This window comes from Ambystoma mexicanum, chromosome 9, assembly GCF_040938575.1.
Source record: "Ambystoma mexicanum isolate Mex_15411 chromosome 9, UKY_AmexF1_1, whole genome shotgun sequence".
NCBI lineage: Eukaryota > Metazoa > Chordata > Amphibia > Caudata > Ambystomatidae > Ambystoma > Ambystoma mexicanum.
This window is the reverse complement of record NC_090931.1, coordinates 433540665-433556475: the sequence shown is the minus strand read 5'-3', so window position 1 is coordinate 433556475 and position 15811 is coordinate 433540665. Positions and strand designations below refer to the sequence as shown.

The following is a 15811-nucleotide window of genomic DNA, read 5'->3' as shown; positions in this document are numbered from 1 at the left end:
TAGACTGGTCACCTTTTTTTTTTTAGTGGCACCTCGCCTGATAATTGCACAACACTGGAAATCAGAGAACTTGCCAAGTATAAAAGAATGGTGGGCTAAGATCTGCTACGTGGCTGCTATGCCTAAAATTGAGGCTGGGAACAATGACAAAGTTTTTGTCGGATTAGGCCCCACTCATCGCATTTGTAAGCGCATCGGACAACCCGAACATTCACCATAAGCCCCACGAGATGTCCCCTTTGTCATTAATATAAAGTATGAAATCACTTGCTCTGTTCTGTTCCAATCATACGCCAAGTCCACACAATTATTTTGTTTTGTACGGATTTGTTTACCGGTTTGGTACTCTAAGATTCAATGATTGAAAGTTGAGCTTGTTATGAGTAAATTGATTAAAATGGTTAAAAATAAAAAATGAAAGGTTGGTGCAGCACAGCGCCACTTGGCTGATTGCCAATGCTGGTTGTAATCCAATCAATGGACAATGTTATTAGATAGCACATCCAGTAGAGCGTTCCCGTTCACACCTGTGCAGAACCTGCTGATGCAGGTTCGAATCCCCGAAAGGCCAAACTCAGCCTTTCATCCTTCCGAGGTCAATAAATGAGCTCCACACACAGTGGGTAATAAGAAGCAGCGCTCAGTGTTCGTAGCGCTATATAAATGTGAATTATTATTATAATCATTATTACTGTATCATATGAACTGTGTTGGCACTGAAGCTATGATGATTTAATGGTTGATGCCCCTGACTCAAACAGTTAATGACAAAACAAATAAGTATTTACGGCAAATGACTATCGTTGATTAAAAGCCAATTGAATTGAAACAATTCCTGAGTCCAATACTGTGCGTACACAAACCTATAAAAATACCTCTAAACTTTCACTCACGCACCTTATGACACCAATCCACAAACCATTTAGCAAATGATACCAACATTGAACCCACACAGCACAACTTAACAAACCACTGCATCAATTTCCACACCCAATCAACCAGCCAACATCCTAAGAAACCCCTGAGTCATAGCACCAGTTTGAAAAGAAATCCTCTCTCAGCAGCAACTCAAACATTAGCAGAATATACACCGAAATACATCAAGATTCACCAATAGTGGCAACTATATTAACTCATGCCCAATACCACCACGCAGAATCCTGCCCAAAACTCAAACAAACATTTGCCCACTGAGGAGCAGTGCAGTCCTCTACGCTTCATATCCCCAAAAGTTGTGCATAATTCTTCCCATCCCACAGAATGTACATCAGTTTGGGAGGCTCATGCTCAAAGGTTAGGACTATAACTCGACAGCCAAATCTACCTTCATTTCATAAAGTAGTCCTTGCCTCTATGCTTCCCAGTTCCTTGGTCATACATACCCTGTGGGTGTGGAGTGTCCCATGATGCTATGGGTAGAACATTTAGACTCTGGAATTCTCCTACATGCATGGAGCTTTAAACAGGACTGCATGCCTCCTACATATCCTTGGGCGGCTGCATTTACGACTGCCTCTGTATATGTAATATGCATTATTTGTAATCCTCACTATCTTCAGGTCTTTGATAATTCCATTGTTACCCCTTCTTAAAACCCTATATTCCCTGCACCATCCCATCAATGCAATAGCCCTTACCTTTGGGCCTCACGCTCGTCTTTGGGGCTGTAGTTGGACAGGCAATCCAGGATGAAGATCTGGCCCCACTCAGTGCATTCATTCAGAGCAGTCAGCAGCTTGTTGATGTTTTGTGGGTTCAAGTCCAGCAGGTTACTGTTTGGGTGTGACTCACTGATCTCTGAAAGGGCTGCTACAGCATTCGCCACAACCTGTGCAGAACAAGGATGTAGGGCTATTACGACTTGGACAACTTACTATGCAATAGTTGGTAAAGGGCCACGTTTAATCTTGGACTGTTGGAAGTAGTTCAGGAAGAGATGAGAGGTCAGGTGGAAGGGGTAAAACAATGCAGTCTGAAAGTGAATGTTTTAGGGAGGATTTGTGAAACTGGAAGATCTGGCATAAAGTGGCCACATGTAGCATTCCATTAAGTCAAGAGATAAAAAATCATTGTAAATTTAACTGCTATGACATTTTCACAGCACTTCTAATTTTGAAGTTCTAACAAACTGAGCCTTGTGATTCCTTTAGCAATAACCCAAAATAGTTTCAAACTATTCCCACTCTGTGCTTATTGTGCATGTACTGAAAACCGAAACTACTACTCAGACTTCTCTTCGTCCTCCTCCAGCCCTCCATCTCTCATTTTTACCCTCTCGACTGTAAAACTGCCACTTAAGGGTTATAGAGTGCAATACAAACACCACATATCCCCCCAGGAGACAACTACACTGAAGAGGCCAATCCACTGAAGAGAGATATGTACAGAGGGGCATGACAATAAGCAGAGACGTACACTTAAGATAGAGAAGTACATTTAAGTGGTACATATACATCGAGGAGGGATGCATGCACAGGAGGAGAAGAAAGATTCCAAGGAGGCAAAAATCCATTTAGCAGGGACGTATGGACTGAAAAGATAAATCGAACCAAGCAGGGACATGTTCACTCAGCAAGGAACTACATATACAGGTGGGACAAATACAAGGATAATGGACCCCCCCCATGCCTCCACTTCTGATCTTTCTCTACATTTCAGTCTCAGCACTTTGAGATGGCCTGACAGCAATATAAAGTACTAAATCAGTAACAAATTTAACATTAGTCAGGCAAACAGTAGAATTCCTCAGTCTGTGCTAACATGAATTAAATGAAACGCTAAAAAGCTGCTGCAAACTGACAGTGCGCTTTACTTTCTACCCTTTCTATGATGTTATGGTCCACTCCTTTCTGTATTCACCTTAGCATGCACCTAAGAATAATATTGCACCTTTGGTTTTCCAGTTCGAAGGGCATTCATCACTTTATGAAGATGGTAGGACATAGTTCATCAAAAAGGCTTCGGGTAGTTGGGAGAACGAGGTACCAACACTTTGGACTGAAGGGTATATATCAGAGCTGCAACAATGCATGTGTTACATTGCGATACAGACCGTTAATCAGTTTTGTCACTAGGGGAAGCTAGAGTTTGGCATGCCTTGTGTCTAGTTGCCAACAAACCGATACTGAGAGAAAAAAAATCTGACACAATGTAAGCTTAGTATTGAGCATTGCTTTTAAAATACCCAGTAATACAAAAAGGGGTAAATAGTAACCTGTGATGCATATAAAATCTTGTGTGCAGAAGAAAAGATGCCCATGTGTTTTGGATGAACGCTGGGCTCTACTAATTACAAAAGCCACCGATGGTAGTTGCACGCAATTAATGATAATGTTACCACGCTTCAACCAAGTGTAAAGTGGCTTGTTGTTTCATTACATATGGGATACATTACTCAACGTAATCTTATTTCTGATGCTTGCATCGGCTTAGATTCACGTGCTGTTCATAGTCCAACATCTAGTGGAAGCTGCGGAGTATTAGAGTTGTTGTTTTCAAAACTCGAAAAGGGAAGTCGACAGGGCGTGCCAGTAATACTATCCCTAGTGTGACGTCCACTGTACCCATGATCCCTCACGCGTCTAGGTCCCTCAGATTGTTATTTTTCTGACATGAGGTGTAGCGCGAGTACAGTTGTACCCAAGCAGATACATATATATCAGACAAGCTCATAAGCATCCATGCCCCTTCTCTCCGAGGGGAGGAAGGGTGGGTCGCATTTGAATCTAAGCAGATACAAGCATCAGAAATAGGATTACGGTGAGTAATTAATCCCTTCTGAGGCTTGTGGAATCTGCTTAGATCACATGCTGTGCATAGATTAGCAAGCAGTGGAAGAAGGCGGTGGGATGTGAGAAGGTTCATGAGCGAATAAGTGTCTTTGAACCGCTTGTCCCACTTGTGTATCTGTCTTGGAATGGGTGTCAATGCAGTAGCGCTGTATGTATAGAGCTCCATGTAGCTGCTTTGCAAATACTGTCTAAGGGGACATTTGCAATGAAAGCCCTCTTGTGGAGTGGGCCCTAGGCGTAAAAGGCAGTGTCTTATTTGAAAGGGAATAGCACAGTTGGATACATCTGACTATACACCTAGAGATGGCATTTTTAGAGATGCAATCTCCTTCTCTGCCTGGCGCTATGGAGACAAACAGTTGATCTGTCTTTCTTCGCAGTCTGGTCAATGTAGTAGACGGCCGCCCTCCTTACATCTAGTGTGTGGAGTTTTACCTCAGCAGAGCTTTTGGCAGAGCTTTTGGGTTCTTGGAAGAAAGCCGGTAGCCCAATAGACTGGTTAACGTGAAATTTGGAAATGAACTTGGGTGAGAACCTAGGGTGAGTCCGTAAAACCAGTTTGTCCTTATGTATAGTAAAGAAAGGATCCTGCAACGACAGAGCCTGAATTTTACTGACCCTTCTTATGGAAGTGATGGCTACTAAGAAGGCAGTCTTATAAGTCAGGTGTTTAAGACTAGACTTGTGCATCGGCTTGAATGGGGGACCTATGAACTTAGCGAGTACCACGTTTAGGTCCCAATCCTGGCAGTGGGTTAGAGATTGGAGGGTGGAGTCTCTTTACCCCCTCCATGAATGCCTTGATGACAGGTACCTTCCACCATGAGACTATTCCGGGAAGTTGTGTAGGCTGACAAGGCGGCCACGTTGAATTTTAGGGAGTTGAACACGAACCCTGCATCTAGAAGGTGGAGCAAGTAAGTATGAATGTCAGATGGAGTACAATTAATGGGATTGATTTGCTTATTCTGGCACCAAATTACGAAACGTTTCCATTTATCATAGTAACAGTGCCTAGTGTTTGGTGTTTGGTTTTCTCGATTCTTTCAAGATACCCATGCATCTCTGTGGTAGATTGAGATGCCCGAACTCTGACTTCAGGAGCCATGCTGCCAAATTCACAGTGTGGTGTTGTGGTACTGGGTGAGTAGGTTGTACTGGCACAGGAGTTTTGATGGGTTCGCACATTGCCAGTCTGCGAAGATGTGGATACCACGGCTGTCTTGCCCTTGCCCACATAGGAGCAACAAGGATCAGTGTCATCGGTTCCTTGTGTAACTTGTTCACCACCTTCCTCATGAGAGGAATCGGGGGGTGGGGGGGGGGGTGATATCGTAAGCAAACTTCCCTGACCAGTTCATCCATAGGGCGTGCCCCTTTGAGCCCGGCTGGGGGATCCTGGACGCAAAGTTTGGGCATTGACGATTTTCGCTTGTGACGAATAGGTCCATAGTTGGAAAACCCCACAGAGAAAAGAGGTGTTCTACGACATCTTCATGTAGACGCCACTCGTGTTCCTCTGGCAGGTGATCTCTGCTCAGTGAGTCTGCTACAGCGTTGAGTTCCCCTGGAACATGTTGTGATGATAGGAACATTTTCCGTCCGAGTGTCCATTTCCATATTTTCTGTGCAAGTTTGGATAGATTTGGAGAACGTGTCCCCCCTTGTTTGTGGATATAAAACATTGCAGTAGTGCTGTCTGTTGGGACCTGCACCGACAGCCTTGTTTAATGGGGTTTGAATGCTTGAAGGGCTTTCAACACTGCCAGAAGTTCCAGCACATTGATGTGGTTTTGAGATGTAGAGTGAGACCACAGACCGCGAGCTGTGTGGTGAAGGTAGTGAGCCCCCCCACCCTGCCAGTGAGGCATCTCTTGTGACCACTGCCTGCATCTGTGGATCGTAGAAGTGTTTCCCCTTGGTCGGATTCTCTCTCGCCCACCAGCGAAGAATTTGTACCATTGTTGGCGAAACAACCACTAGATCGTTTCACCAACCACTCCTGTATGGGACGCATTCATAAGCCGCGTAGGGAACCAGGTAAATGCAAGATGCCATTATGTCTATTAAACGTATCGCTTTGCGTACCCTTATCTGGAGGCCGGCCTGATAATGTGGTATTTGCAGTAACAAGTTTCTTATCCTTTCCTCAGAGGGAAAGACCAACCCTTCCTCTGTGTTTAGGATAGCACGTAAGAAATGTTTGGAGGTGCTGGGCACCAGGCTTGATTTTCTCTGGTTGATCCAGAAGCCCAAATGAAAGAGGAGGTTGATCGTTGTTTGGATGTTTTGTCTGCAAATCAGAGACGATTCCCCGGTTATAAGCCAGTCGTCCAAGTAAGGGTACACTGGGATTGCCTCCCTGTGCAGGTACGCTGCCACCACCGCCAGTACCTTGTTGAATACTCTTGGAGGCGAGGCTATTCCGAAGGGCAGCACCTTGAATTGGTAGTGCAATTGGTAGTGCTGGTTCGCCATCTTGAAACGCAAGAATCCTCCATGCACTGGGAACATTGAAATATGAAAATAGGCATCTTTCATATCCAATGTTGCCATGTAATCCCCTTTTTAAGAAGCGGGATTACCTCGTGTAGCATGGTCATGCAGAACTTTTGTGGCTTGACATACTTGTTTGCAGGCCTCAAATCTAATACAGGGCACATTGTTAGATCTTTTTTGGGCACAAGGAAGTAAGTTGGATACCCCTGTTTACATGGTTGGCTGGGACCACTTCTATGGCGTCCTTTAATAGAAGCGCCGTTATTTCCTCTAGAAGGATCAGCTGATATTCCTCTGAGTGGACCTTCTGTCTTGGGGGGTGATTGAGAGGTTGTTGAAGTTCTACACAGTAGCCCCCTGCTACCGTGGACAGCACCAATCTGTCTGAAGTGATACCCTCCCATGCATGGATGAAGTTGGAAATGCGGCGTCCTACTGGAGATGCATGGGAGGGTACTTGGAGCGGAATGTCCCTTGCTCTGAGGTGGGGTGCCACCTCGAGCTTGGCCCCTGCCCGAGTACCAAGACCTCTTCGTTGTCCTCGTGGATAGCCTTGAAATGATTGTCCTTGGTTTGTGCCATAGGAACCCAGGCCTTGGTTGTATCCTGACCCCCTCTGAGAATTTTGGCCCCGAAAGCGGCGAAAATTGATGTTACCTCTCTGTCCCGTGGGCTGGTTCGTTAGCTGGCCTAAAGACTTAAGAGTGTCGTATTCATCTTTAGCAGTTTTAAGTGTGTCTTCTACAGCCTTGCCAAAGAGCATATCTGTTTTCATCGGCATATTAATTAAGGTGGCCTGTGTTTCTGGCCTGAAGCCTGATTGGCGAAGCCATGCATGTCTTTTTATGATAGTGCCCTTTGTGATGACTCTACCTGCATTGTCAGCTGCGTCAAAATGTGACTTTAGGAGGCAGGTAGATACCGCTCTACCACCTGGGCGAATTGAGACTTAAGTGACTCAGGTGCAGATAGTAATGCGGAAACCTCCTCCCACTTCTGGCAGTTGTAGCTTGCCAAAAGTGTAGCATTATTTGCGATTCTTGTCTGGTAGGCCGCAGAAGAGGCTACCTTCCTGCCCATTGCATAAGATTTCTTTCAATCCTTATCCGGAGGAGCCTCCTAGGAAGCAAGGCGAGTGCCTGCTCTTTTACGTGTGGTGGTAACCACCAAAGAGTCTGGTCTTAACTGGCCCTATAGGGGTTCAGAAGGTGCAGGTCTGAACAGTTTCTCCACACACGGGTTAACGGCCTGTGTGAGGTTAGGTGTCTCTAAAGAAGGTTGGATTCTGCGTTGCACAGACTTTAGCAGTGGAATACATTGTCCTACTGTTTTCTTATCTCCCAAACATTGCTCAGCGAAGTCGCTGTCTTCTACAACTTCTTGTGCGTCTATGCGGAAATGTTCTGCCGCTTTGGTTAGGACTTCGTTGAGGAGGGGTTGATTGTCTACGGGGGAATCTACCACTGGAGGGTCTTGATTAATGGGTGAACCCATGGAATACATGTTTGCCTCGTGGTCTGGGTCCTCATTGTCCCCATAATAAAGTTTGTCTAAGTCCTCATCAATAAGTTGAGGGTCAGATGTATCGACAAACGAAAGGTCATCCTGTTCTTCTGGATGAACTTCAGGGTCCCATAGATCTATAACCTTGCCCTGAGCTGGGGCATCAGACCAAGCCCTTTTGGTAGGGGGTCGAGAGACAGAGTTAAGAGCCTTTTGGGGCGGAGGTGGCCTGAAAACTTTGAAGATAATCAGGATTTTTTTCAAAGAAATTTGCCATACATGTCATTGTTCGCATGACTGTCTATGTCCTGCGAAGACCAATCCTTTGAACTTGGAATTACAATTTCGGGCTCAAAGTCGAGAAAAGCCATGTCTTCATTAGTAGGAGGAATAGGCCTAGGCCTAGAGTCTTTAGGTTTCCCTATTGGTTTGGATAAGATACCATTTTGTGAGGACCTGTCCCTAGTAGGGCTCTTGTCTCCATGGGTTGTCTTAGAGGGTGTCTTATGGTGTTTTTCCCCACCCTGGGGCCCAGAGGCGTGTGTAACTGACTTTTTGGGACCAGACTTCTTACCAGATGAAGAACGTCGAATTTCAGGTGTGGGGGCCGAGGTTTCGTCTGCAGACGAACGACCTTCAGACTGTGTTTTCGTGCGACACCCTTACCGTCTTTCGACGTCTTAGCCTTATCATGCAGCGATCTGGAACAAGATTGCACAGAGGACTGGAATTCGGTGGACCATTCACAGGGTGTCTAACGTTGCCGGCTATTCGACTCATCGGTCGAATGGGGCTTATGCGTTTTGTGGTGTGTGCCCTTGGAGCGCTTCCGCCGCCGGGTGTAGTCTCCACAACATGGCCGCCGGCCTGTCCTACGGGGTCGGGGGCTTGCATAGCTAAAGCCACTTCAGTGCACTCGCTGTCCGAAAGTGCGGCGTCATTTCCATTGCTGAAGGCTCCTTCGATCTCCATGGCCTCGAGTTGCTTGGCGTAGTGGGCCCAGGGCTTAGTGGAACTGTCCTTCAATGTCTACGGCTTGAAGAGCCTGCAAGCTCGACAAGACGTCTCAACGTGGTCTCTCGGGAGACACAAGTTGCAAACTAGATGTTTGTCTACCCAGGGGAACTTACGGTTGCACTGAGGGAAAAACTTAAATGGAGTGTTCTCCATAATACTGGGTAAAGGGGATGGCAGCTGGGCGAACAAAGTGAAGGAAGGGGAGAATATGCATTCTAAAAGTGGCCGCCTAACAATGGCCTCTCCCCCCTCTCTCCGCCGAGGCCCGTGGGGGCCTTCCAAGGCCGTAGGGTCCTCCGCCATGTCTGACGGCAGTATTCTTTCTGCTTCTTCGGTGTGGTGTTACGAAGTCGACGAAAGAATAGAAAGAAAAACTATCATACTTAACAAATTCAATGGCTTATCGCCGAAAGGAACTCCACTATATGTGTTCGTCTAGCATGGCGGAAAAAAAAAATAATCTGAGGGACTTCGACGCGTGAGGGATAATGGGTACAGTGGACGTCACACTGGGGATAGTATTACTGGCACGACCTGTCGACGTCCCTTTGAGTTTCGAAAAAGAACAACTAATACTCTGCAGCTTCCATTAGATGTCAGACTATGCACAGCATGTGATCTAAGCAGATTCCACAAGCCGCAGAAATATAATTCCGCATTAAGGCTTTAGCAAATTGGAGATAAAGTATGAATTGTCTAGTTCAATTGTAAATCTAGAGGGTTGTAATCAATGCCCAAATTATTATTATTACTGTTACAGTTGAGGGTTCATTTCTTGAATCACCACCATCCAGGGTTCAGTAAACCATGATCCAATTTGGCCTAGATGCATCACATTTTTATTTTTCATTTTGAAATTTGAATCATTGTCCCTTCTACCAGCTGAAATACATTTCGCCAGCTCCATCTTCATGTTTATTTTACTACAGCTTGTTAGACATGGTCCTCAGTTTCTCGATGGCGCTATAGGCATTACTTTGTTTCTCACTTGCCAGAATTAGACCATCTTAGAGCTGTTTGGAAGAGAATTGCATGTGGGCCCAGGAACTCCATACAAGGAGTGACAGACATCCAAACATTATGTTAAAGAGGCAAACGTGACAGAACTAGATGGAAATATGGGGCTCTGAACTAGCCAAGGAATTTTGAAGACAAAATAAAATGCAATCGAAAAATGGCTCAATTTGAGGAAAGATTAGAATCCCTTCTAATTATTTCATTGATTACTTCATTAACTCAAAGTAACATTTCAGTTAATGAAAATATGAGAGGAAATAAACTAGATGTATCCATTATATAACTGTTTGTTCCTTTTTTACCTTTAAAATGTGCAAATCAGGATTCTTTTCCAAGTATTTGGATTGATTTTATTGATTGAAATAAACAGAAGCTAAATTGTATTTTTGAAACATTATCTTGGTTATCATGGCCCATTTCATTTTTGCTTCCTTAAGCAGTGTAAAATCTGATGTTGCTTGAATCTATTAGTATAGTAGCTTGTAAAGTTATTTCACTTTAAGTTTTGCAGGCCTTGGTCTCCTTATGTCCTTAGTTTGTGGCATGCAACTCTAATGGTATCCAAGACGGTAAAGCAACTTCTATATGTCTGGTTGTTCCATAGTTTAGTGTTAAAGCACTGGCAACAACTGACCAGACCTCTGGAAATTAGAGTTATTCTACAGATTACCATCAGCAGAGAGATGAAACATGTTAAATCATATGCTGCAAAATATTGTAGGTATTTACTTGTCTGGAGATCAACGCGATAGGCATGTTAACACAATGTGAGTATGTGTGAAATAATGAAAACTTGCTTTCATTGGGGGTGGGGTTATATATGAACTTTAAAATGACAACCACCCTGTCACCTAGATCTGCCAACCAACTCTAAGACAGTCTAATTCTGGCAAGTGAGAAATAAAATAATACCGGCAGGTCCATCAAGAAATTTAGGACCATCGCCAACAAACCACAACTTTAGTAAAATAAACATGAAAGTAGCGCTGACAAAATGTATTGCAGCTAGTAGTAGGGGATAATGATTCAAATTTCAAAATGACAAAAACGCAATACATCAATACCAAATTGGATCTCTGCTTCATTGTGTTGTTGGCAGTAACGATGCAAGAAATTAACCCTCAACTGTAACAAAAATAATAATTTGGCCAGTGATTACAACCCTCAGGCCTTGCAATTCAACGAGACAATTTATACTTTAACTTCATTTTAATAAACTCTTAATGGGCAAATTATATATGCAATGAAATAATAAGCCTCTTTACACTAAGTTGAAGTGTGGTAACATTGACATCAATTGAAACAAGCTGTTATGCAAATAAGCAATTAATCTCTCTTCATCAAATATATAAATCCAAATACTTGAGAACTGTGGATTTTTCAGTACCCCTATGACTTGAATAAATTACCAGTCACAAAAGAGCCACCATGCCAGAATGGTTTCAATGAAAGAAATACTTTAAAATATCCACAATTTGTTAAAGACAGGCTGTATCATGCTTTTAGCCAAACAATAGGCTGCTGTCTTCCGAGGTAATGTCTTTTCAGTGTGGTTACTGGAGACTGAATCATGCTTACGTTTTAGCAACAGACTGATATTGACAGATTTAAGCTTTATGCACCAATATTTTCCACCTTTTTCTCACCATCACCAACCTTTATAGGAAAATGGCACGAATAAATGCAAGGCGGTGAAGAGGAATGCTACAGCCTTGGAGAGCATTCAAGGTTGCTCATTCGGGGCAACAAATCTGCATTTCACTGCTGTCTTCTCAGCCGAAGTCAACAGTGTTTGAAAAAGAACTGACCTGAATAATGAAGGGGAATCATTTAGTTTGGCAAAATGAGGTTTCTTGCTCACATTACTCCTTAGTCTCCAGTCCCGATCCCTCATAATGTGTTACACTTTCCACATAGAACCCATTCCTCTTCTCCAAAAACTTCCAGTTGCTGGTCCAAGCCCACCACTGTACCTTTTCTCTATAATTTCATTAAACCTACTGGCGCTCCCTCACCTCTATCCTTAAGTGTCATAAGTTTTAAAATAACTAACATTGTATGGATTGGGTGGGGGAAGCATCCTTCCTGAAAAGGGGCAAAAAGCATGACAAAGCAAACGGATTCTAAGAATGTAAAATCATGTCAGAGGGCAGGACTGGAACAATGCGCTAAGAATAATAAAAGCACTGTTTATCAACATGCTAACCTAACATTCCTTCCCTTGTCTGACCTACCCAGAACAGACTCCCACCTCTCTATGATCTGGTTAGGTCTACGGGAGTGTACAATGTGCAGGAAACTATGTAGGACTAGCATAGGAAAAGGGGAGTGAAAGACTGACAATGAGATAAGAGAAGGATGGCTGTGCCAGTAGAAAGATTATCTTTGCCATAGATGAATGGACCCATCCGGACTGGGGGGACTTTACCATAGGGTTGGAATCGGCAATGAGATCCCGTAGTGAGTCTAGAAAGCCTTGGTCCTCCACCATCTGTGCATTGATATCATGTAGCTTGGCAACGCAAACAGCAGCAGTCTTCCTCACGTAGGGGTCCTCGTCCTTCAGGCACTTGCGCAGCGGCTCACATAGATATTCAGTGATTTTATCCACACGGATGCAGCCCATGGTGCGCACAGCGAGGGCACGGATTAGTGGATTTGGGTCCTCGCAGTCCTGAAAGAAAGCCATCAAGCTTTTAACACTTTGCAGCAAATTTATATATTAAACGTGATATAAAACTGGTTTAAATAACAATCTTAAACCAATTTCACAGTCAGCACTGAGGTGCTCAGCAATTTCTAGATTTACGAGATATTCATAACAGACCTTATTTAATGTGGCAAAGAAATGAGCAAATTGTGCACACATCTAAACAAACTTCAATGTAGATATTTACAGAAAATCAAGTGCAAATGCTCAGTGTCGGGAATTTGTGTGGAGTAAAGTGGCTGGGAATTGACGCAGTTGAGGAGAAAAGGGTGAAAGAAAGAAGGTTCCTTACTGCGATACTTCGACAGAAATGAAGAAATACCAAGTCTAGATGATCAAGAATCACAATTGATGGGAGCTACTTAGCTCGTACCCACTAAGAGGCGGGTAGGCTTTATACCAACAGCTACCAGGAGCTGTGTTTGGGAGAATGTGTAAAGGAGCAATAGGATATTCCTCGAAAACAATTAAAGCAGAACATGTCATGTACAAAAAGCTTTAGTTTGCATCTCACAATGAAGTTATATGTGTTCACGATTTGTACAACCATTCAATTCCCCTAAGCTAGGTCCTATTTTCTGAGTTATGTCAGCGTTTATCTCTTGCTCATAGAATCTATATTTGGAATACTGCACATCTACACAAAAATTGGGAAACAGAAGACCTATTTGTGGGATTTCCAAGAGCCTCACATAGCAGGATGGGGTAGGTAGCACGTTCAAGGCTGTGGTGCACTGGCAGATTAACACGGGTGCCCAATACAGCAGCAAAGGGCATTTAGCAAGTTCTGAATTGAAATGCACTATTCCATAGGATGCCATTGAAACCAAACCAAACTGCCAGAGATCATTTAAGTAAGATTGGATTGCCATTTCAAATGTGTGTGGATCACAGAAATTGAAAAGCTGGGCATGCATTGAGCAAGTCGATCAAATATTACAGACTGGCTTTGTGATTGCAACGCTTAAACCATTTGGTGCTCTAATCAGAACCTCAAAAACGAGAAACAGATTTTTCATGGACAGTAGCAAAGACCTTATTAATAAATAACCTATGGCATGCAAAGCATTTTTTTCACGTCAGAGATACAGCACTAAAGGCTCACCCTCACACACCCACAGAACCAGCACAGCATGAAGGCTGAGCTCACACAAACAGGTACAATATATGCAGCAGCACTTTAATGTTACTCGCAGTGCAAAACACATGGACGACTCAACAGGCTTTCCGTACACACATCGAACAATTACAGCAAAGGTAGAGCCAGTGCAAAGATCCATTGTCCACAAAAGTGGAATGCACCCAACTTCCAAAACGTCGAGTACAACTGCTCCCACAAACCAATGAGTTAAAGCTTAAGTGGCACATGCGCACGCATCAGTGGTTGAATTGGGTGGGAGCGGTGCTCCGCTACTTCGGTTTTTTAAGTTTTACTGTTCCTATACTTTTTTTAAACGTTCCAGAATGGTTTACTTTAAAAATAAAACTGTATGAAGAAGTTGAAAATTGTACTTCAGTGTACTTCATTTAACATTCCCTTAAACAGCCTGCGTGTTTGTTTGGGTTGGTTTAGATTGTGCGTAGGAGGGGGCGTGGCAATGGGGTTTGTAGGGAGCGGGGGCAAGCGCACAGAGAATATAGTTTCACTACTTTTCGTACATTTCGACCACTGGCAAGCAATTCTTACACACAAGGAACAGGCAAACTGAGGCCACCAGCAGTGCAGATTTTAACAGATTTTAACTCTCAAATGCAGAGCAGGCAAAATATGCAATCTTCACTCACAAACAAAACAGACAATGCAAGCCTACCATGCGCTTGCATGCAAAAACACACACAAGGAATTTCCCAGTCTTGGTTCCAGGTGTGAGGTTACAGTTCTAAACCTAGGCAACCCTTAAGCTTACCGTGGTGCTCCTTGTGTCAGGTGTGGAAGAGAATACAATGTCAAATCAAAGGAAGCAAGGGGGTAGACTCATTACCGGTAACAATGCATTGCTTTGAATAAAGCAATGTTCACACAGTTGTATTATGAAACTAATGTGAAGGCATCATGAAGCAAGACACAGACAACAAACTAAAGTTCAAAATAAGGTAATTTATTAAAGCAAATGTCAGGATGGTTGAAGGCCTAACTTGCCCTATGCCAAGGTGTGATTTCCCTACCAGAACGAAACTAAGGAAAGTCTGAGTCAAAGAGTTTAACTTAAAAGCCTGTTTGTATCCAAAACCTATCCTTGCCATCACAACTAAAGCTAAACAACTTCTAGGGATGTCAATAATCAAAGAAATTATGTTCAACACAAAGTCTGAGCTTCTCCCAGTTCTTAGCCTTCTTTTCGGCTCCCTTCTCCAAGTTCAAGAAAGTTCCACAAACGTCTTATGGTTACTTTTCTCAAGTTCAAGGCAATACAGTCCACAATCCTCGAGGTTCCCTTCCCCAAGTTCAAGCAACGCGGTTCAAAATAAAATGGTCTTGAGGCTCTGTCCTCAAGACAGCATTTGTGTTTCCTCAGGTCTCAGGGTTCCCTTCTGCAAGACTTAAATGCCACAACGGATATTTGTTTCAGTCATTGAAAGTTCAACACAAATCAAGGCCAACTTGTCCCTACTTCTAGACTGCATCACCAGCTTACTTCTAGTGCTTCTTCTGGATATATGTCACAACGTCTTTGACAACTGCGCCTTGGCGAGGGATCCTGAAGTGTGAAAGTCAGACGACACTGTCCATCCATCAAATGTTGCGCAACCAGGAACCCTAGGCTCTTCAGCCTACACAGGTTCATCTGCATTACCCCCCGTGTACAGATTCACATTCACTTGAATTCTCCATGTCGGCTTCTTGGCTTTATATATAGGTTCACACTTTTCCGGCTTCTCTTTGTCAGCCTCTTGACTTTGCCATTATGTGTCACACACCTCTGTACCAGTCTTAGGCCTTTTAGCACTGTACTCAATCACAAAGTTTGCTGTATTGTGGTGTCCTGGTTCCTGCCCCACCTTCCCGTGACACTTTCACACTTGCGCTCTATTATGAAGGTTGCATATAATTGGGCACTTTTCCTTTTATTTTATCATCTGTTATAAGTTTTGCCCATATTCAATTCTATCTTTGGTTCAAGTTTTCATTCAGTTTGTTATAAAACATGTATAGTGTAGCTTTGTTTCAGGTTTTAATTCTGTTCGGTATTCAATAAACATTGTAGCCCAAGGTCCCCTGGCTTAGAGTGACCTCCCAGTCACTCACCGGCTTCTGGCACCCTTTCCGGCAACT

At 43.6% G+C, this 15811-nt stretch overlaps 1 protein-coding gene across 15 annotated transcripts in view; it reads right to left on the bottom strand.

Moving 5' to 3' along the window:
* Positions 1–15811, bottom strand: part of AP2B1 (adaptor related protein complex 2 subunit beta 1) — a 1113451-nt gene that overhangs the window by 875197 nt on the left and 222443 nt on the right. For all 15 annotated transcript variants that reach the window (XM_069614911.1, XM_069614900.1, XM_069614904.1 and 12 more), the window contains 2 exons: positions 12256–12501; positions 1638–1828 (listed from right to left, as the gene is read on the bottom strand). In XM_069614911.1, the coding sequence (XP_069471012.1) occupies positions 1638–1828; positions 12256–12501 (437 nt within the window). The remainder of the gene's footprint in view (positions 1–1637; positions 1829–12255; positions 12502–15811) is intronic.